Source organism: Muscardinus avellanarius, assembly GCF_963383645.1.
Source record: "Muscardinus avellanarius genome assembly, chromosome: 14".
Classification (NCBI taxonomy): domain Eukaryota; kingdom Metazoa; phylum Chordata; class Mammalia; order Rodentia; family Gliridae; genus Muscardinus; species Muscardinus avellanarius.
The window spans coordinates 34,740,369-34,764,072 of record NC_137800.1 but is presented as its reverse complement, the minus strand read 5'-3'; the positions used below and the strand labels follow the sequence as shown (position 1 = coordinate 34,764,072).

Genomic DNA, 23,704 nt, shown 5'->3' with positions numbered 1-23,704 from the left:
AAAAACATACACTGGAAAAAAGATAGCCTCTTCAACAAATGGTGTTGGCAAAACTGGTTAACCATATACAGAAAATTGGATGTTAATCCCACTTTTTCACCCTGTACAAAAGTCAACTCACGATGGATCAAAGACTTGGAAATTAAACCAGAGACTTTGAAGCTCCTTGAAGAGGGCATAGGTCCAACACTACAACACATAGGCACAGACAAACATTGCCTCAACAAGACCCCAAAGGCACAACAAATTAAAAGGAGAATCAATACATGGGATTGCATGAAACTGACTTCTGTTCAGCAAAGGAAACTATCAAGAATCTCAATCGAGAGCCAACAGAATGGGAGAAGATTTTTGCCACCTACACCACTGATAGAGGACTAATATCTAGAAAATACAGAGAACTCAAGAAAACACTAAGAAAACAAAGCATCCAATAACAAAATGGGCAAATGAACTAAATAGACACTTCACAAAAGAAGAAATTCAAATGGCCAATAAATGCATGAAAAAATGCTCAACATCACTGGCAATCAGAGAGATGCAAATCAAAACTACCCTGAGATTTCACCTAACACCAACTAGAATGGCCATCATTCAAAACACAAATAACAACAGATGCTGGCGAGGATGTGGAGAAGTGGGAACTCTAAGACATTGTTGGTGGGATTGCAAATTAGTGCAACCACTTTGGAAAACAGTATGGAGAATCCTCAGAAGAATGGGAACAAATCTACCATTTGATCCAGCAATACCACTGTTGGATATCTACCCAAAAGAAAAGAAACCAAACTACCAAACTAATGCATGTGTATCTATGTTCATAGCTGCACAATTCACCATAGCCAAACTATGGAACCAGCCAAGATGTCCATCAACAGATGAATGGATTACAAAACTGTGGGATATGTACACAATGGAATTTTACTCAGCCATCAAAAAAAACTCAATTACATCATTTTCAGGGAAATGGATGGAACTGGAGGACATTAAGCTAAGTGAGATTAGTCAGGCACAAAAAATAAGAAATCAGATGCTTTCCCTAATATGTGAGAGTTAGGGAGAAAAGAGGAGCAAACAAGACAACCTAAAGGAGGAGAAATGAGGGGGGAAGAGGAAAATCTCTAAAGCTCACAATGTACTTAAACATATCGAAGTCAATCACTAAACCAAGCAAGAGAGGGAGGGACGGGGAGGGAATGGGGTGGGATTTGGGTAGGGGTTAAATCAGCGATGAGTACATGTTTGTACACACAAGTTTTTTACCCCAAAAAGTTGTATGAATATAATGCACCAATAAAAAAATAAAAAAATAAATCAAACCGATTACAAAGATACACTTATCACACTAAGAAAACATTTTTCAGTTACTCTGACAGCCCAAAACGCTTTCCATTTTTTCAAAGACAGTGTTAACTGCCATGGGGGAAAAAAAATACAACATCTAAATGATAAAAGCAAGATACAATATCACATATGCAGTATGATCTCAGCTATAAAATAGTTTTAATATTTATACATTGAAGGAAAAAATACTAGAAGAAAATGCACCAAACATTTAACTGCATTTACCGTTATAGTGGGGTCATTAAATTTTTTATTTTGAGAATTTTCAAATTTTCTAAGAAATTAGTAAGTCAGAAAGTTACTGAGAAAATTAGATATAAACTGCTTCCTAAATACAAAAAGATAATATTAAATAAATACTAAGTAAATAAATGGGCTTTGAGGCCTTGCTATGTAGTTTCCTTTTTCCACTGCAATGGAAAAAAGAAAAGGCCAATAAAATTTTATTGCAGGTTCAAGACAATTCTGCATTAATTTAAAGTTCACAGATGATTCCTATGCATAGGCAAATTTGTGAATCACCAGTTTTGAGCACAGATTTTGAATCCCAAAGACAGACCTGGATCCAGAGCTGGTCCTATCACTTAACATGGTTAAATACAAGGTCCCCCAGCCTCTCTGAGCTCAACGTTTTCATCCACAAAATGTATGCACTAAGATCATGTATAAAAATTAAGTGAGAAAACAAACTTGGCATATTGCCCAAAATATGGTAATTTTTCAGTACACAGTTATATTACTCTTTCTTATTCTTCCCTATTTTCTGATTTAAGACTTAGTTCTGAATTGTGAAATATTAAATGCATCTAAATAACACTGGATATGTACATATATAACATTTTATGTTATCTCAAACCTTCACAGATATTTTTAATGGCCATATAGTATTATTTCCAGCATATACAACCAAAATTTACCTAGTTCTTTTTTCAGAAAAAAATCTAGAATTTAGATTTTTTTCTTCCTTAAAAATTGTGTAGGGTGCTTTCCCTAATATGTGAGAGTTAGGGAGAAAAGAGGAGCAAACAAGACAACCTAAAGGAGGAGAAAGGAGGGGGGAATAGGAAAATCTCTAAAGCTCACAATGTACTTAAACATATTGAAGTCAATCACTAAGCCAAGCAAGGGAGGGAGGGACGGGGAGGGAATGGGGTGGCATTTGGGTAGGGGTTAAATCAGCGATGAGTACATGTTTGTACACACAAGTTTTTTACCCCAATAAGTTGTATGAATATAATGCACCAATAAAAAATAAATAAATAAATAAATAAATAAAAAAAATTGTGTAGGGTGTATTCATTTCGAGTCACCCCCCCGCATGCCATTTTGGCATGGGGCTGTATTTCTATTTTCTGTATTTCTGTCTTTCTAATAAACATTTTTAAATATTCAAAAAAATAAAATTGTGTAATGAGCCGGGTGTAGTGGCACACGCTTGTAATCCCTGCGCTTGGGAAGCAGAGACAGGAGGATCACGCTGGTTCGGAGCCAGCCGCGCTGGCTTAAGACACCTTGTTTCCAAATAAAAAATATATATATATAAAACAGGTCTGGGAGTGTAGCCCAGAGGTAGAAGGGCTTCCAGGAACCCCAGTACCACAAAAAAAAAAAAAAAAAAAAAAAATTGTGTAATGAAAGCTGGGTGTGGTGCCACATGCTTGTAATTGGGAAGCTGAGACAGGAGGATCGCGGGTTCATGGCCAGCCTCAGCTACTTAGAGATGCCCCCCGAAACTTAGTGAGATCCCATTTCAAAATAAAGAATTAGCTGGGCGTAGTGGTGCACGCTTGTAATCCCCGCGCTTGGGAGGCGAAGATAGGAGGATCACGCAGGTTCAAGACCCTGTTTCCAAATAAAATATAAAATAGGCCTGGGGAGTGTAGCCCGGAGGTAGAAGGGTTCCATCCCCAGTACCACCAAAAAAAAAAAAAAAAAGAATTTAAAAAATAGGGCTGGAAGTGTAGCTCAGAGGTGAGTAAAATGCCCCTGGGTTCAATCCCCAGTACCACAAAAAAAAAAAAAAAAAAAAAAAAATGTGTAATGAATAGCCTCTCTACATTTTGCATTATTATCTAACATATAGAAGCATAATCACAACATCAAATCATATAAACATGTAGATTGATTTTGGATACATGTTTATAAGAAACTTCTCCAAAATTTTTTTCAATTACTATATATTTTTAAATTACTATATATAGTGTGTATATATATATATATACACTGTGTATATGTATATATACATATATATATGTATATATACTGTGTGTGTGTACACACACACACACACATTTTTTTTTTTTTTTTTTTTGCAGTACTGGGGATGAAACCCAGAGGCATTTTACACCCAGAATGCCAGGGGCATTCTACACCCCTAGTCCTATTTTTTATTTTTTATTTTTGAAACAGGGTCTCACTGAGTTACAAAGAATGTCACTAAGTAGCTGAGGCTGTCCATGAATCCTCCTGTCTCAGTCTCCCAAATGCTGGGATTACAAACATACACCACCACACAGCTACAATATTATTTTCAGTGCACTAGGGTATCAGATTTATTTCACCCTTACCAGTCCTGAGTGGGTTTTTCCCCAATGTTAAAATAGTGGTATAGAAATCACCAGCAGCAGCTAATTAGTATTAATTATATTTATGCTATATCTATAAATCCACATACTGTAGATGGCATCGTATATGTAATGTTTATGTAATGTGCATAAATAACTGGGCTATGAAATATAGATTGACGTTTTCAATCTCCACCTTCAAAGAAATTGCAATCTATCAGAAAAAACACAAAGCAACTCGCTAATATAAGCAAGTAGAATGTAAATGCCAATGATGTTTTAAAACAATCCATCATATAAATGAGAAACATTTTCGACATTTATGACTTTAGAAGGCAGAATCTTAATTGAAATGCCTGGATAATCGTTTTGGCATGAGGGCGAAGTCAGCACAATGACCCACTACTTGGAAAATTAAATACGTTCCCAGTATTACAAAGGGCTACCTTCATTTGTGTGCCTCCGTCATCAGAACTTCTGAGTGCACAGGGTCAGGGCTTAGAGAAAAATACTGACATTCTCTCTCAGCTGCACATACTCTAAATCCCTCTCCTTGAAAACAAAAGCGTTTTTTTAAATAGATCATACTCTTGACCCTCAGATTGGCTAGTACAGACTTATACTTCTAAGAAAGGAGTCAGCTTCACTAATATCATTGAAATTATGTGAACTCTCCAATTCACATTAAACTGTTCTTTAAAAATAACCTCAATTAGCAGTCTCTCACATGCAACTGATCTACTAATAAATTTTCAGAAATTTTAAGGGAGAGAGAAAAGAAAAAATCATTTTTAAAATGTAATGCCTAGAGGGACTTCCGGGAAGATGGCGACCGAGAAAAGCGGGGCTTAAGAGCCCCGCTAACAACAAATCTCCATTACCACAAAATCAGCGCCTTTCATAGCCAGAAAACACCATCACCAGTGAAACAAAAAATCACCAGGCTCCAGAGAGAAAGCGGACTGAGAACAGAGCCACAGAGGAGATACACCGGCCTCGCGCCCAAGGACGCTGCAGATGCGGCAGAAGCGCCATACTGCACCGGCGAATTCACGGGACGGCTACAACAAGCCGAGGTGAGCCACTGCGGAACAGCTAGGCGGGATTTCTCCGCGCAGAGAGCATCTAAAGCTCCCAGTGGCCGAGCTCAGCACACGCTGCAGGGATTCAGAGTAGAAATCAAAATCAAGAAGAAAAACGCCAGCCCCATAGCCGAGGGCGTAGCAGCGGCGCCATATTGCCACCGGCGGCAGCAGCAGCGAATTCAGCGAGGCCAGTACAGCTACATCTGCGTACTCAAGAAGAGTGAGTCAAATTGCGGGCCACAGAGGAGAAATCCCAGTACTGTACTCCCTGGGACTTGACCCAGTGGAGGAGGGGCGGTGGCAGAGATATCACACCATAGGAGAACGTGCAACCTGGCACCCCCCACAGTCTAAAGCAGCCTCTATCGACTCTCTGGGTCGGAGACTCTGTGATAAAACCCAGTAAAGGAGTAGTGGGGTCCGAGATACTACTGACTCGAGATCCAGAACACCTTAAGTGAAGTCATAGTGACCCAAGGGAAGAACCCAGAGAAGGCACAAACATCCGAAATCATGGGAAAGAGGAATAATACTGGAGCAATTAATGCCCACAACCCCACAACATCAGAACCCGATAAAACAGAAAATCAGAGATTTCTAGAAGATCAAATCAGGAAAATAACTGTAGAAATAATAGAGGTGCTTCGAAAAGAACTCAGAGAGAGCCAAAAAGAGATAAAGGATGTAATTAATGAAGAAAGGCCTCAATTCAAATCACACACAACTGATTAGGCCACATGGAGAACAGAATCTTGCTCTTAGAAGATGATAATTCCAAAAATGAACGCATAGTTTCTAATCTAGAAAAAATATCCGACAGCAGGAATCTGATATTGAAGAAATATGGGCCCATTTTAAGAGAGCTAACCTAAGAATAATTGGAATAGAGGAGGGAAAAGAAAGTGAAACCAAAGGGATTAACAATCTCTTCAAAGAAGTAATAGCAGAAAATTTTCCAAACATAGAGCAAGAGGTTGATACAAAGGTCCAGGAAACTTATAGAACTCCCTTTAGACAGGATCGGAGAAGAGGATCCCCACGCCACATAATTGTCAAAATGACCAATGTGGAAGCCAAGCAGAGAATCTTAAAGGCAACAAAAACAAAGGGCCAAGTGACATTCAGAGGCAAACCAATTAGAATCACTCCAGACTTCCCAAACCAAGTCATGAGAAACAGAAGGGCTTGGAGTAACATATTCCAAACTCTGAAAGAAAACAACTTCCAGCCAAAAATTTCCTATCCAGCAAAACTTTCTATCAAATTAGATGGAAAAATAAGAAGCTTCCATGACAGACAGAAACTGAAGGAATTTATGTCTTCAAAACCAGCACTAGAGAAAATACTCAAAGAGATTAACTACAAAGAAGAAATAGGTAACACACACCAGAACCAGAGAAATAAGAGTTTCCATCCAACAGACAATTAAGATTGGTTATCTGTGGAGATTCATTATTTATGTTAGTCTTTTACCTATCTCTAAATGGTATTGTTTGCCTTTATTGTTGTTCATTTTTAGGATTTCTAGTTGGAATATTAATATACCTTCAGATATAGCAATTGGAAATATTTTATCCCATTCTATTAGTAACTGTTAACTCTGTTTACATTGTCTTTGGATATACAATTTTTTTTTTTTTTTGGGAGTCTGTATACTCCTCTGTTGCCTGTGCCATTGAAATCATAACCAAGAAATCACTGCCAATTTCAATGTTGTGAGGTTTTATGACCCAGATTTTCTCCTAAAAGTTTATAGTCTTAAGATTTATATTTAGGTCTATTATCTATTTTGAGTTAATATTTGTATATGGGATTAGGTAAGGGTCCAATTTTATTCTTTTCCATGTAATTATTATTTTTTAACAATATTTAGTTAAAAAATTATCATTTTCACCACCAAATGTTCGTGGAAACCTTGTCAAAAATAACTTGACAATATAGGGAAGAATTTAGCTCTAGGCTTTTATTTAACTCCAATGGTTTATATATCTGCCTTTAGAATAGTACTACACTGTTTCAATTATTGTAGCTTTATATGGTTTGAAATCGGAAAATATATATCTTCTAGCTTTGTTCTTTTTCAAGATCGTTTTGGGTATCTAGAGTCCATATTCCATATTAGGATAGATTTTTTTCTGAAAAATATATATATAAATATATGATAGTTTCACCTAAAAAATAGAAAAAAATATTCTCTGGTAAGAAAGAAAGCAAAAAGAAATATTGAAATGTTATCTTTAAGTCATCAAAAGCTTGGTATCAGACAAATGAAACTGTTATGTGAGATTATCATTTTTAACTTTAGATAAATTGCCATAATACTAGATGTCAACTACTAAGCCAAGCATGGGAGGGAGGGATAGGGAGAGAATGGGGTGGGGATTGGGTGGGGGCTGACTGGGAAAAGTGTGCATGTATGTCTACAAAAGTATGTATCCTACTATGATGTATGAATACAGTGCACCAATAAAAAAAATAAATAAAATAAAATAAAATGTAATGCCTATGTTAGCAATTTTTAACAAATCTAAAACCCTTGAAATAGTTATATTTCTGTAACCATAAAAAGTATTATGCACGAGCAAAGTGGCACACACTTGTTATCCCAGTACTTGGAAGGCTGAAACAGGAGGATAACAGGTTCCAGGTCAGCTCCAACAACTTACCGAGGCCCTTAGCAACTTAGTAAGACCCTGATTCAAAATCAAAAGGGATGAGGGTGTAGCTCCAGAGGTAGAAGGCCCATGGTTTTGATATCCAATACCACACACATATAAGTTATTCTGCACAATATGACTCTTATCAATTCATCTTCGGTTTGAATATATTACTTAAGGTATAATTTATTAAAATTGCATGTAAAATTGTGGGATAAATGTTTACATTTTCACTACAAATACAGCTACATAGATTAGCTTTAAAGGAATGCAAAGGTTTGCTTACTTTCAGCCACTTTTTAAGAAGTGGGCACACCACCCATTGCAGTGGTCCCTCTGCCTACTGTCATGGTCCTGAATAAAGTCTTCCCACCAATGCTTTAATAGGCAGCATCCTCAACAGCCTCTGGCTCAGTGCTGTCTATGGGATGCCTCCAGCTCAGGAAGTAGACGTTTGACCAATCAACGCCCACGCTAGCCCCCTCGCTCCAATGGAAAGGCAGCAGCGATGGTTCTCTCCCCTTACACCACTCCCTTGAACTCAGTGGTAAAGAATACAAGGTTCATTAATCTATAGAATAATTTGTTTTGCAAACCACTGCTGCAGTTATGAGTCCAAAACAAAACTATGGAAGATGGTACTTAATTCTTTGTGGGGGGAAAAAATGGCAGTGACAGTTTGAGAGTCACACTAAACTACATCAGCTCAAGGTAAATGGTTTACAAAAAGCTGATATTTTACTATCTTTCATAGGGAAGCTTTTGAACAACAAAAGATGCTTATAATTCAATTTTGTAAAAAGTATTTCCTCTGAAATGTCTTAGAAGTTATAATATTTTATCAAAAATAGCTCAAGCTAAGTCAATGTACCAAAGGAAAACATGACAGATTGAAAGTCAATATGTTTATCCATTTGTTTGCTAGAAAGGCTAACTTTGTGTAAATATGTAAAGCTATATATTTATATAATTGTATATTTACATATATAAAATGTATACAAGTTTAGATAAATATACAGTTGTATATATATTTACATGTATATAAAAGATAAAAATCAGTAATAAGGATATGTAAGAGATATCAAAATATATAAAGGTAAAACCATTGGTAATACAATAAAAATGTTTGCATAGTTTTTAAAAGATAACTGTAGTATACTTACCACAATCTTTAACCAAAAAAAATACAAAAAATGAAAATGGAAGATTTGAATACTATAATAAATTTGATATACATAGTTAATAACAAAATTTAACACACAACCCTATCCTACCAAAAAATCAGTTTTTCAAGTTTCTGTGGGACTAAAAATTTGATCTCTATTAGGTGACAATAAAATATCGGCAAATTTGGAAGAAATGTGAACAGTTGGCCCTACATATACACAGGTTCAGTATCTGCAGATTCAACCAAAAGCAGATTGAAAATATTTAAAGAAAACACTGTCCATACTGCACATATAGAGACACTTTTTTTCCTTGTTCTTATTCCCTAAGCAGTACAGCATAACTATTTAAAATCATTTACATTGTATAAGGTTTTATCAGTAATCTAGAGATGCTTAAAGTCTGTGGGAAGATGTGAGTAGATTATCTGCAAATATTATGACATTTAATACAAGGGACTTGATCATCAGCAGATTTTGATATCTGCAGGGGATCCTGGAACTAATTCCCTGCACATACAGAGGGATAACTACAAATGTATTGATATTCCTAAACTTCTATAATATCAACCCAAGTTTTACACTTTTCCTACTCTAATTTTTGTTCTCATTCCATGCTTATGAAATGTTTAGTAACAGAGTCAACATTAACTACTATATTAATCACTATGAGAACTCAATGGCAGTGTGATTTTTGGAAAATTTGAAATTTCTAGGGGGAACAAAAAGAAAGAAATTAATCTAGGATAGTGACTAGATTAAAGAGGAAATTAAAATACTAATTATAAACTATGTAAATGACCAAAACAATGAGAATACTATATATCAAAGCTTATGTGATGTAGCCAAAGCCATACTCAGAAGCAATTTGTTGGCTCTAAAGACTATATTTAGCCAGGCCTGATGGCAAATAGATGTAACCCCAGTTACTTGGGAGGCTGAAACAGGAGAATCACAAGTTTGAGACCAGCCTCAGCAACCTAGTGAGACGCTATTTCAAAAACAAAAAATTAAAAGGGCTGGGGTGGAGCTTGGAGGTAAAATACCAGTGGATCAATCCTCAGAAATTCCCTCCAGAAAAGAGAGTTTACATTTTACATTTGTGAAAAATACATTAACTATATAAATTATGCAACCCAACGTATTTCTCTCACAGATCCTATATCTTATGCTGTTAATTTTGAGAAAAAAATTAGTATTATAACCAAAGTAATTGAAATGCATTTTGCCATACAAACTTAATTTTTTTAATTTTGGAAAATTAAAGATAATTATTTCACATGGAAGAATTTAAGTATAAATGCTTATGCAGAAAATAAAATATATTAGCCAAGTGTGGTAGAGCATGCTTATAATCCCAGTACTTGGGAGGCTGAGATAGGAGGATTTCAGGTTCATGGCCAGCCTCAGCTACTTAGTGAGGCCCTCCATGACTTAGTAACACCCTGTTTCAAAATAAAGAATAAAAAATAGGGTTGGGTGAGCAGCTTAGAGGTAGAATGCCCCTGGGTTCAATCCCCAGTATGGCAAAAAAATAAAAATAAAGAAATAAAAATATATAAAAAAGAAAAGAAAATATATTTAACTGTATTTAACTGGTTGAAGTAATGTCTTTGGTTAGAATAAGTAAAAAAATGTTCACAATTTGCTTACTCATTTAATCTGAAGGCAAGAATGTTATTTAATTCTTGATCCTTAAGAAGAAAAATGAAGCACAGTAAAGATGGATGTGATTAAATTTCCTTACAGAATCATATCCAATTTTATCATTAAAATAATTTTCTTAATACCTTTTACAATGTCTTTTGTTTTTCTTAAATGAAATACTTTTCAGTTGGCTACAAAATGTTTCATGTCTAAGGCTCCTGTTTAGCCATGCTTTGAATACACATCTGGCAAGACCTCTATCCTGCAATCTCCTGCTGATCCTGCAGTTAAAACTCCTTCTGTCAAGACTTTGCAAGTCACCCAGAAGTTCATGCCACTCACTGCAAGTGTTCCAAGCAAAACTGCTCGTCTGGCTTAAAACACTGAAAACCCAGTTAATTTAATAGGTGAGAGATATTCGCAAATTTTAATCAAGCTTCACAAACTGTAATACAAATAACTCTCCAATATTTAACTTTCAGAAGAAATCAGAGTACAGCAGAAAAATGTATCTACATCAATGCTTGTGAACAAATCCAAACTTTGCCCAGCAGAAATGGCTTGCAGCTTTTAAAGGGTTACCAGCTCAGACTTTGAGAGTCAGATTGCTGGGTTGAAATTTGAGAGCATTTGCTCATGCAGATTCTCTCGGGCATGGAACCTCAGTCCTCCTCTCCCTGAACCTCAGTCTCCTCTCTTATGGCATGGAAACAATATCAGCATTTCCTCTATAAGGATTAAGTGAGATTGTATATAAATGCTTACCACAGTCCCATAGTAAACATTAACGCTCATTCTTCCTTCTCTTCTCCCTGCTCCATCCCTCCCAACTCTGAAATAGAGATGCCAAACATTTAATAAAATGAGCAGGCATACAATATAAAGATCATCTACTAGAGTGTACCTTTTTCAATAATAGAATAAATGTTGAAGATACAGGCAAACATACAAAAACAGACGCTAGCATACCCTCCATTCCCTGGAAGCAGGCATGGTTTCCAAAGTTCCCTTTCATTTTTCTACATTAGTGCTTCACAGTCTACTAACTATTAAAGACTTTCCTTGAACAGACTTTTTTTTTAACAAATTAATAACCAGGCACTGATGAAAGGAAAGTGCTCAACCTAGACAAATTACGCTGGTCACAAAGTCTCCCATAAAAAGAAAAGAAGAATTACTCATGTCTCCTGCGGTTTTGTATTAACTCCAAAGTTGGCCGACTTTCCAAGCCTATCAAGGCCAACGCAGGACCAACCTGGGGAAATGACCAACCACCAGACCTAGAGGGCAAGAGGTTACTATCTGGAAGGGAGAAAGACCTGAGGATCTGCATGAATATAGGAAATACTACAAGAGTCTAGGATGGATGGAACTGTAACCAATGAGATGAAGAATGGGAATGTCTTTCTAGAAGGACGAAAGTGTTCACTGAGGGGAATCATACTTTTCTTCCTACAGAAGGAGTCTACAAGTCTCTAGTTTTATGGCCAGAAAACAGAGACTTAAAAATAATAATTAAGATCCGGGTTTGGTGGTATACACTTATAATCCCAGTACTTGGGAGACCAAGGTGATAGGATCACAGGTTCAAGGACAGTCTCAGCAAGTAGTGAGATTCTCATTAACCCAGTGAGAACTTGTTTCAAATTAAAAATAAAATAGGGCTGGGGGTATAGCTCAGAGATAAAATGTCCCTGCTCTCAATTCCCAGTACCACAAAATAATAATAATAATAATAATAATAATAATAACAACAACAACAAAAACAACAATAATAAAAGCCAAGGTGGATGGTCCAGAATAAATGGTTCTTAGTGTGTGCTTTAGTGTGTGCAATTCAAAAACCATGGATCAAAATATTTAGAAAAAAATCTGCATCAGTGCTGAACAATTGTCATTATTCTCCAACCAATCCAGTATAACAACCATTTACACAGCATTTAGATTGTATTGGGTGTTAAACCAAGTAAAGATGATTTAAAGTATACTAAAGGATGCAGGTGGTTTACATGTAAACACTACATAATTCTAGGGGACTTATGGATCTTGGCATCCAATGGGAATCCTGAAATGAATCCCAAGAAGATACTGAGAGATAACTATAATAGATTCCTTAATCCTCCTTCTGGCCTTGGCAAGATAGACTGAGAGAATGCAGAGCGTTTCAACCCCAAACCTGCCAAACAGGTAGACAGAGCTTCCAAGAAAAGGACCTGACTCGTAAGAGACTCCTTCCAACCTGAAGTCAGCCTGCGACCTCACACAAACCACCCAGTTCTAGCGCCGATGGCTAACCCTGCTCCCTTCTTTTTCTCTCTTCTGTTATCTCTTCTGTTTCTCAACTCTCAGTCTGCACATGGGCGCTCTTCCACACTCCCACTTCCTCCCCTCACAACCCTGTGCATCTCCCTCTGCTTCAAAAACAAATTTGGACCTTGCCTGTCCACCCCTCGCCTGTCCATCCCTCCTTCCCTCTCCCAGATCATTCCTCCCACAAAAGGCCACCAAGCAAGCTGCAAGTACTAAGAAACTGGAAATCAGGAGGTCTGCGTGTGCATTTAGCACAGGTGCCACCTTTGAGAAGATGTCAAAGATAAAGTACAAAGAAGGAAGACAATGAGAAGTGGGACAGGAGGGTAAGCTGCAGCAGACACCGCCAACAGCTCTCTGGAGTAACTTGCTGGGAACTCTGACTGACAAGAGGCTTAAGAAATCTGCAGGTCCTTCCCAAAAGGAGAAAGCACCTTAGAGAGGTAACAGCCAAAAGTGTAGAGATTTCTGTATCTAACTAAAATTCTGTTTTGAAATTGTATCAGTGGTTGGATCCCCTCTAGAACTATAGACGTTCTTCCCTCTTTATCAGCACAAAAGGTGTCAGGAAACCTTCTTAGATCCTTAAAAGCCACTTCCAGGCATGGTGGGGTTGGTGTTGCAGGAGTGGAGTAGCCTAGAATCTTTGAAAAGGACTTTCTTAGATTCACCAGAAGGATGTTATTTCGGGATTATTACTAGTCACCAGCATCCATGCCCTGGAGATAGACACGATGTGTTCTGCAGGCAGGGGGAGGGCATGACATCCTGGTTACAGAGACGAGTCATTATGCATCAGTAGATGGGCTCTCATTTTGGAAAACTATAATTTAGGGCCTTTGCAATAAATTAAGAAAATAGAGGGAATTTACTGTGCTTGTTTGGATCTTAAGAGTAAAATTTCCATCACAGAAGTGTGCATTCATTCTACCAAGGAAGATCAACCGATATCAGGACACCAGTAGCTACTTAAAACAAATATTTCAATAACAGTATGATTTAAGTTTATTAAAAAACTCTTAACGTAGCATCTTCTTAAAAATATAGATATAAGCCAGGTGTGGTGGCACACACTTGTAACCCCAGTGCTTGGGAGGCTGAGACAGGAGGATCGCACAGGTTTGAAGCCAGCCTCAGCTACTTAGTGAGACCCTGTTTCCAAAAAAGTATAAAAGAGGTCTGGGAGTATGTCCTGTAGTAGAGAAGCCTCTGTGTTCCACCCCCAGTACCACCAAAAGATAGATAGATAGATAGATAGATAGATAGATAGATAGATAGATAGATAGATAGATGATAGATCCAGGCATGATAGTACACACCTATAATCTCAGTATTTGGGAGGCAGGAAGATTGCAAGTTCAAAGCCAGCTTCAGCACAACAACTTACTGAGACTCTGTTTCAAAATAAAAAGTAAAATAGCTGGGTATTGTGGCACATGCTTGTAATCCCAGCATTTGAGAAGCTGAGGCAGGAGGATGACAGTTTGTGGACAGCCTCAGCTACTTAGTGAGGCCCTTTGCAACTCAGTGAGACCCTGTTTCAAAAAATAAAAGTAAAATACAGGGCTAGGGGTGTAGCTCGAAGGTGAAACCCCTGAGTTCTACCCCCAGTACTAGAAAAAAAACAGGCAAGAAGTATAGCTCAGAGGTAGAATGTCCCTGGGTCCAATCCCAAGTACCACACACACAAAAAATGATATAGGTATTATTATATTATTATAGTATTTTAGTAGATTAGATATGCAGTTTGTACCTTATCAATGTACATATTTAAGCTTCATTGAGATAAACCACAAATCAGATAAACAGTTCCATAAATTAAAAAATATTTGTAATTATGTCCACACGGCACAACAGGTGCCTGCCACCATGCCAGGTTGAAAGTTCTATTTTTTTTAAGGTGCTCCAATCCTCACTGTATGAGTAATTTTAAACAGACTGAAAATGTTTAAAATTACTGGGAGCAAATAGTTTATATACAACAACCTCCCTGGGTTTTTTTCTTAATATTTTGCTTTTTTTTTTTTTTTTTTTGCGGGTCTGGGGATGGAATCCAGGGGCATTCGACCTCCGAGCTACACCCCCTGCCCTATTTTTTATTCTTTATTTTGAAACCGGGTCTCCCTGAGTTGCAGAGGGCCTCACTAAGTAGCGAGGCTGTCCGCGAACCGCGATCCTCCAGGTCTCAGCCTCCCGAATGCTGGGATTACAGGCGTGCGCCACCATGCCCGGCTTAATTTTTTGCTTTTTACTCCAAAACATATGATCAACCTCAGGAATAGACAGCATCGGAGTGCAGCACAGTATGCACAGATACGCACCCTCAGCCTGAGTTCTTTTAAAGGGGCATATACAAGAGAAAGTGTGTGTGTGCGCGTGTGTGTGCGCGTGTGCGTGTGTGTGCGTGCGTGTGCGTGTGCGTGTGTGTGTGTGTGTACGGTACTACAGTTGAAGCACTTAGGTGCTCTCTGCTCCTGAGGCTTGGTGGTACATACTTGTAATCCCAGTACTTGGGAGGCTAAGACAGGAGAATCACAGGTTCACAAATGAGATAGAATAGGAAAAATAAAAATTATAGGTAGAAGAAGAGAAACTGAAAAGGAAGGAGAAACTATAGTTTTAAAATCCAGAAACTTCATAATCCTTTACTTCACCCCACAGGGTCTGTTCTTTCTTAAGCAAAAATCCTCAATAGGTCCATGCTTTTAATCACAATGACCCCTCACCCCACCTGAGATTCCTGAGATTCTTGGTAAACAAAGAGTCTCTAAGAATGTTTGACCATTGGTCAAGCCCAGGCATCACCCAGTACCCACCCAATGAAATGTCAGGAACATGAGAATTCTAAAAAAGGGGACCAGACCCCCCCCATCCCTGCCATGCACCCCTACCCACCCCTCACAGGGTTCTCCTATGAAAAAGAATTGTAAAAAAAAAACCCAAATTTGCTCTCTTCCTCCTGACAGGGCCTGTATTCTCCTTCGAACATGTATCCCTCAGTTTCTTAAATAAACCTCTGTCATTGTCTCTGAAAAACAAAAAACCCTCAGCAATACTGGCAAATTCATCTGTCAATGTAATTTGTTTTCCAAATTCAAAGGAAACCCACAAGAAAACAAACATGTGCTCACAATCACTAGTAAGCTAAAAGCAATGGAATACATAAATCTTTGCAAAACCGCGCAGTTATTGCGAGGCAAGGCCTAGAGAATCCCACAAGTGCATTCTAAATGCTTTATTACAATGAAACTGGCACACCTTTGCCTAAAATATCTTTGAGCCAGAATGAGATAATTCATAAACATGCTTTTTATGACTAGCTAGAAGTTAATGAGACCTTAAATGCATCATTCTTCACTGTTTAGACTTAATCCTGAGATTTCTAATTTGAGAGGTAAGCTTCTTTAAGAATGAGGCCCACATCAAACTTTTCTGGATTTCCTACAGGCCCCAACCTAGGACACTATATTTATTAGATGCTCACACCTTCTCATCACAGAAGACATGCCCGCAGGTCTCCACCAGACCTGGCCTTGGCAAGCGCTCTGGCTTTCTTTTCTGTTCCTCCACCACATCAAGATGAGTTCCATCCGCTCCTCTGTCATTGCTGGCTGATGCCTGCCTCATGCTTCAAGTGTTCCCCAAGTGAAACGGTAGAGAGCAGTCCTTCCAAACACTGGCTCTAGCATGTAGCTGCCTGGGTAGAGATTGAGTCCTATCACTTACTAATTAGAATTACTTATTGTCTTAGTCCATCTTCTGTTGCTGTAACAGAATATCTGAAACTAGGTAACTTACAAAGAAAGGAACTTTATTTGGCTAAGGCTTCTGGAGGCCAGGAAGTCCAACAGCATTAGCTACAGTATCTACCAAAGGCTGTCAATTATAACAAGATGGAGAGCAGAAAGGGTGTCAGTCATAACGAGGTGGTCAAGCAGGCACAAAAATAAGAAAAAATACTGTAGGTAGCCTCATTTTATAAGAGTGCATGCTCTAGGTAACTGTAAGAAAGACTCATTTCCTCTTTAAAAGCCTAATCATCAATTAGGCCTCATCTCATGATACAGTCAATGGTTATCAGATTTCAACATGGGTGTCCAAGGGCACAAACCATATTCAAGCCATAGGACTTATCTTTCCATTCTTTAATGTTATTTGTAAAACAAATAAAACAATGATGCCTAAAGAGCATAGCTATTTTAAAGATTAGCTAATAAAACAAGCCACATAAAAATAGTAAATGATCAATAAATGTTAGCTAGTATGTTATGTCTTTTTTTTTTTTTTTTTTTTTTTGGTGGTACTGGGGTTCCTGGAAGCCCTTCTACATCTGGGCTACACTCCCAGACCTATTTTTTACATTTTTATTTGGAAACAGGGTCTCCTAAGCCAGCGCGCGCGGCTGGCTTTGAAACTGCACGATCCTCCTGTCTCTGCCTCCCAAGCGCAGGGAGCGTGCTCCACCACGCCCGGCAGCTAGTATGTCATTTCTCCCCTTTACCCATCTGGAATATCATTAACTACCTATGATTCTGATTTCTTTAATTTTTAAATGTCTGTTGCCTCACTAGAATGGAACCGCCAAAAGGATTACATACGCCTTGTTCTTCACTTCAGTACCTCAAACAAGTCCTAAAAAATGAACTAATAAAAACAACAATCCCTAGAAATTGGCAAGGGCTCTGGTTGCTGAATGAATCAATAAGTCAAAGAGCTTTAAAACAATTGTTGAGTAATTCAAACTATTAGTCTAGGAATATTATTCAGTTTTAAGTTGACCTAAACAAGTATTTTAGTACTTTTTTTAGTATACAATGTTTTTGGAGTACACAGGTTTTTTGTTTGTTTGTTTTTTGTGGTACTGAGGGTGGAACCCAGAGGCTTTCTACCTCCAGGCTATACTCCCAGACCTATTTTGTATCTTATTTGGAAGCAGGGTCTCACTAAGTTGCTGAGAGCCTCACTAAGTAGCTGAGGCTGGCTTTGAACCTGTGCGACCCTCCTGTCTCAGCCTCCCAAGAGCAGAGATCACAAGTGTGTGCCACCACCCCGACCAGTTTTTTTTTTTAAATAATCTGTCTTGAAATTTTGCTTCCTGGAAAAACCACTTTAAGAGAGCAACTGCTTCTGAGACAACCATTAAAAATTTTGAAATAGAATAAAATCTCAATGCCCATAATTCTAAACAATTTTATAATGAAAATACAGGTTCTGGCATGCATTTTAAAAGGGATATTTAAGTCTTAAAAACTATATTTTGGCCAGGCGTGGTGGCGCACGCTTGTAATCCCTGCACTTGGGAGGCAAAGACAGAAGGATCGCTCAGGTTCGAAGCCAGCCTCGCTGGCTTAAGAGACCGTTTCCAAATAAAATTATAAAATAGGTCTGGGAGTGTAGCCTGGAAGTAGAAGAAGGGCTTCCAGGAACCCCAGTACCGCAAAAAAAAAAAAGTATATTTTGTCCTAACTATTTAAACATCTAAGGATCAAATGGGAAAGTATAAAGAGCCCCTGAAAGGGGCAGAGACAAGAAACTTGGGGCTCCTTGAGATCTTTAGTTAGGGGAACCCAAGAGAATTGATAGGTGAGGGAAAACACAGAAGCCCCAAGAGGGAGGAGCTTGTCACACAAAAGCCCAGGAGTTCATGAAGTTGATGACTAACGTCTTCTGGACTCACCAGACTAATGGCCTTCTCTTTGGGGTAATGACCATGAGGGTGTGCACCAGGAGACACAATCTAATACAGCACTTGCCATTTCTCTCTGCGACTACTTCAATAGAATACTACACTTCTAGTTAGTACTTCTGTTTCTATTCCACTTCCAGTCCTCTCTGTCACCCTTACAGGCCCCACAAATCTCATTATATCCCAGATCAAATCATGTCACCGCACTCCTGCTTAAAGCCCCCAGCAGCTTCTAAACCTTTCCATCTGGTCCTTGCCACCTTTCCACTGTCTTACACCATGCACTCCGCCCAGCTCCCAAATGTGGCCTGAGCTCTCCAGCCTCCAGGCTTCCAGTTCTGCATGATCTCTCACCCCAACCCCAACCCCTACCCTTCCTACAAAAAACTCCCCTGCCTGCTCACAAGGCAGAAGTAACCTATCCTTTCCTCATCCAAAATAAAACAGAAGCTCTCAAAGCATTTAACACTTAACACACTCTCAGTTTCTCATGTTAGAATCCCTCCCCAAAATTGCACTCGCAAGAAAAAAAAAAAAAGATACAGAGACTGGCACAAGTAACATTAATTTAATATTATTTTCTCAAATTATACAGCACAATTTAAAAATATCACTAATTTCTGGCACACGCCTATGTACCCCTTCCAAGTGGTTCTAGAATTAAAAAGTCTAACATTCTGTTCTATCTGCCCTGAGTAGGCTATTTCTAAGAATGGACTTGAATATAATTATTTCTAAGTAATGGATTTGAATATAACAAAACTATTTTTCCTTTGAATTCTTTAGTTCCCTGCTTTTTGTTAGGTCATATAATTACTACTTTCTTGTCCAACCTCTACCTAAAATTTTACAGTTGGTTAGAACCATATACTTTGGGGATTACAGGCACCAAAATGCTTGCATTTTTCAACCTGGATGTTTGAAGTTGCAAAACAAAATATTAACTTGAGGGCTTGCCTCAGCGACGGTGCAGGACCGCTGGGAAAAGATGCCAAGTAGCCTCTCCATTCTGGGTCCTGTGAGGGCACACACTCAGGAAAACCAAAAAGCCATTCCCATCCCTTGGCTGGAACAATCTAAGAGAACAGTTTTATTACTTCTTTCTATGATTGGGGAAGAAGTCTAAGAGACCACCTAGCAAACAGCCGATTTTGTAAATAATCATTATCTACCACAAGAACAATAAAACTTGAACCAGCATTTAACTACCAGTTATTTCTACAGACTATTGGTGACGGATGGGCTTCATTTAAGTTCAAGAAGTGGGAATAATAAAATAATAATGCCTTCTGCAGTGTTCATCAATGTGGCTAAATCTATAGATACCCTACACTGGCAAAATAATTAGCTAAAATTACAAAGCAACATAAAGGTTCTGATAATATATGTAGAACAGACTGGGGGATCAAATTGAAAGAGATGCACAAGAAATATATTACTACTGATAAGGTATAAAAAATAGTGATCATTTGTTGCTTTATATACAAATTAGACATATTTCAGTGTACTCTTATAATAACATCAATCACACTTTTCAGAGAAGAGTTTCAGCTGGGTTCTCCCCAGACAGTCCCTTGTCATTTTTGCCTTTCTTCTTTTAGAGAATTGGAACTTGTCATCACTAGCATTATGGCTCAGAATAAAAGACCATGAACCAGTCATCAGTAGCTCTCAGACTTTACATTACAAAACCCAATAAAAGATGCAGGAAGAAGAAGAAGAAGAAGAAGAAGAAGAAGAAGAAGAAGAAGAAGAAGAAGAAGAAGAAGAAGAAGAAGAAGAAGAAGAAGAAGAAGGAGGAGAAGGAGGAGGAGAAGGAGGAGGAGGAGGAGGAGGAGGAGGAGGAGGAGGAGGCGGCGGCAAATGCTGAAGTTCCATTAGAGAATTTCTATAATAAATAAAATCCTTCAAATAATTCAGCATTGCATCATCATTACCAAAGCAGAATAAGAATCCTAGGAGAGATTTTTGACCTCCCTCTCACAAAGCAGTTCAAAAGAAATTCACTGCTCCGATATCAGCAGGTATCACCCCTACTCTTGCATCTGTGGTTACACTAAGTTAGCTGAGCCCAGGAATCCAGTAGCCACAGAAAGTTCCCATCAGAGGACAGTGGACTTCAGACAGCACGCGTCACCTACCCAGATCCAAATTGCTGCAGCAACCAACTGCAGAAATTTGGAAACTTCAAAAGGTTGCTAAAATATTTCTTTTTGGTTAATATGACAGGTCACTAGTTCCTATGAACTTATAAATTCTGCTGAAATGAAAAATATGAACACACTGAAATACTCACAAATGAAATTGTGTTATCATGTCTGGGATTTCAATATGCTAGTGGTGGATGGATGGAAGTCTAGAGGAAATATGATTGAGCAGGCCACTGATACGTTTTGAAATCAAATGATGGTTATGTTAGGGTTTCGTATACTATTTTTATATTATGCTACTTTTGTATATGTTTGAAATTTCCAAATAAAAGCAAAAAGACCATGAAGATAATTTTCAAAGAAAACTATTAAAATTCTGTAGAAAAAAACCTTTACAGTATTTAAACATGACTGCATATATTCTTCCTGATGTGTCAAAGTCCTACAGCACAAAAGTAGATCTAGTGTCAAAGGCATTAATCTTAGCCCCTTTACTAAGGCAGCTTAATTACAGGGATTCAACTAAGGTTTCTGCTGAAGTTAAAGAATAAGAGGAGGAGGAGGAAGAAGAAAATTAAAGCATCTTTTGAAATGCAGCACAAGTTACATAGCCCACACTTTTGCTATCTTTTTGTCTGCTCAATTCCAGGAAAGCTTTGAAAAAAAAAATCTCTGATATGCAAAAATAGACAAAACACAACAAATGCTATAATAAAAATGCTATATATCTGCCATGCGCATAGAAGACACATTAGCAGGTAAAAGCTAATCCCTCCAAGGAAGGCAACATTGAGTAATGAAAAAAGACGGCTTTACAGAATGAACTTTTGACCTCTTCCCCAAATGTCATGAAAGAATCTCTAAACCCTGGAACTAAAAAGAATGCTTTCTTCCTTGAAAATCGCTTTTAGCCACTGAGCCCAAGGTACAAAACTCAAAAGCATATTCTAAAAGCGATGCAAACTGGATTAGGAAAAAATGTTAGGTCCTGCAATAGACCGCAAAGCGCGTCCGCAAAAGGACCCCTCCTATTCTCCAGCTCTCTTTACATTTTTTTTTTCTCTTTCTTTTCCCCCCACAAAAGAGATCGGACTTTTTCCTTTTTCCTCTCTGTCATCCCTTCTCTCCTTCAACCACACAAAAAGACTCCAAAGAAGTACTGGAGACAACACCTTCGAAACGAAATCCACAGCTTTGTCCCGGACAGAAACGCAGGTGCGTCCAACTTCGGCCCACACCTGAGCTGGGAGGCGCGCCCCGAGGTGGCCCCCATCCCAGGCCCTGCCGGGGCCAAGGGCGCACCCGAACTGCGGGGCTCGCTCGGGAGCGCGCGGAACTACCCGAAGCTACCGGAGCCCCCTGAACCTGCCCGGCCACCCCGCTCGGCCTCGCCCGCGGGAAAGGTGAGACTCACGGACCCCGCCGCGCCGCCTACCTGGCCGCCCAGGTACCGCCCCGGAGGCGAGCGCAAAGGCGCAGCTCCCTCCTTTGGGAGCCGGGAGGCCCCCATCCCGCGCGGCAGAGCCCCGCGGGCGGCGATGCGCGGGCGGCGAAGCGGTCCCTCTCCGGGGCCCCAGGCTGCTGGACCCCCCCCCCGCCCCGCTCACCCAGGCAGCGGATGTGGAAGCCCGAGGGCGGCCGCAGCGCCCGGCGCGTCCAGCCCTCGCGCAGCGCCTCCAGGTGCTCCTCCTTGCCCTGGATCAGCAGGACCTGCTCGTCGATCCAGCCCAGGAAGAAGGTCTCGGCCACCGCGGCCGTGACCTTCTTGTTCCAGAAGTGTTGCATGTTCTCGGCTTTGAAATCCGCGAAGATCTCGTAACCGATGTGGTGCCGGGCCAGCTGCCGCGCCTGGGCCGGGGGCGCGGGCTGGGGGGCCCCGGGCCTCTCCCCCGACGACCCCTCGGCCGGACCCAGGACGATGGCCAGGGAGTGGGGCGCGATCTGCAGAAACTTCTCCATCTTCGGGGCTCACCGCGGCCGCCGCCCCCCGCCGCTCCCGGGCACCGCGGCTGGAACCCGACTGCAGGAAAAGCCGGGAGCGTCAGCGCGCCCCCCGGGTCCGCCGAGGGCCCCCGCCCCGCCCCCGCTGCCCCGGAGCCCCGCGAGCCCCGGGAAGGGAAGGGGCGCTCAGCCGCCCGCCCCGGGTCCCGCGCGGTACCTGCAGCTCGGGGCCACCCTCCCGGCACCTCTCATTTTCCAGCGGCGGCACCCTCCCCTCCCGCGCTCTGCACCCGGCGGCCCAGGCGGGGGCGGAGACGGGGAAGGTGCCGAGGGGGCGGGCAGTTCGCCGGGGAATCCCCTTGGCCGGACTGGGCCCCGGGAATTCCGAGGCAGTCCGGTGCCGCAGATGGTCCAAGCAAGCGGTGAGTTTAGGTGGAGGGTCTCCAAGCAGACCCCGAGGCCGCGCACTGGGGGAGAGGAGCCTAGACACTTGGAGTGTCGCTCCTCCCCACGCTCCACCCCCACCCCCACCTCCCACCTCCAGCCGACTAGTTAACTTACCCTTGGAAGTGGCTGTTTAAGAACTTAAGTCAACCACGAAAAATTGTCATCAGTCCCCTTCCTAAACTTATAAAAATTCTGCTCTTCGTTATCTCCAGCAGCTACTGTGGGACCTACCCTAAAGGAAATCCAGCCATTCCCAGTATTAGCTATGGGGCACTTAGTTTATAAAGAGACCAGAGAAGTTCAACAGAAAAGGTAATGATTATATTAAAGTTTGTTTTTTTTTTTTTTTTTAGGTTTACATTTCTAAGCAAAGTTCGGTTTGCCTATTTTTGATGGAGAGAAACTTGTCATATCTAAAGAGGTCATTGGCATAAGGAGCATTAGGGGTTAAAGCTACACTTACCTGAAGGAGTTGTCCAATTTTAGTATGCATCAGAAGTGCCTGGCACACTTGTTAATCCCAGGTATTTGGGTTCCACTCCCAGAGCCTCTGATTCAGTAGACCTGGGGGAAACTTGAGGCTTCTGGTTTGTGTGTTTCCTAACAAATTCCTAGGTGCTGCAGCTACTGCTGATCCTGGACATGCTCTAAAAACACTGAAGGGGTGGGTGTGGGGAATGTTGTTCAGAGTAGGCTTGGGGGTGAGG

The 23,704-nt window shown here is 40.2% G+C and overlaps 1 protein-coding gene across 1 annotated transcript in view; it reads right to left on the bottom strand.

Annotated features, from left to right (window-relative positions):
- Positions 1–22,568, bottom strand: part of STOX2 (storkhead box 2) — a gene marked incomplete at both ends in the record, with an annotated part of 263,200 nt that extends 240,632 nt beyond the window's left edge. Inside the window, one exon of the mRNA XM_080710128.1 lies at positions 22,217–22,568. Coding sequence (XP_080566254.1) covers positions 22,217–22,568 — 352 coding nt within the window. The remainder of the gene's footprint in view (positions 1–22,216) is intronic.
- Between the last annotated feature and the right edge of the window lie 1,136 nt (positions 22,569–23,704).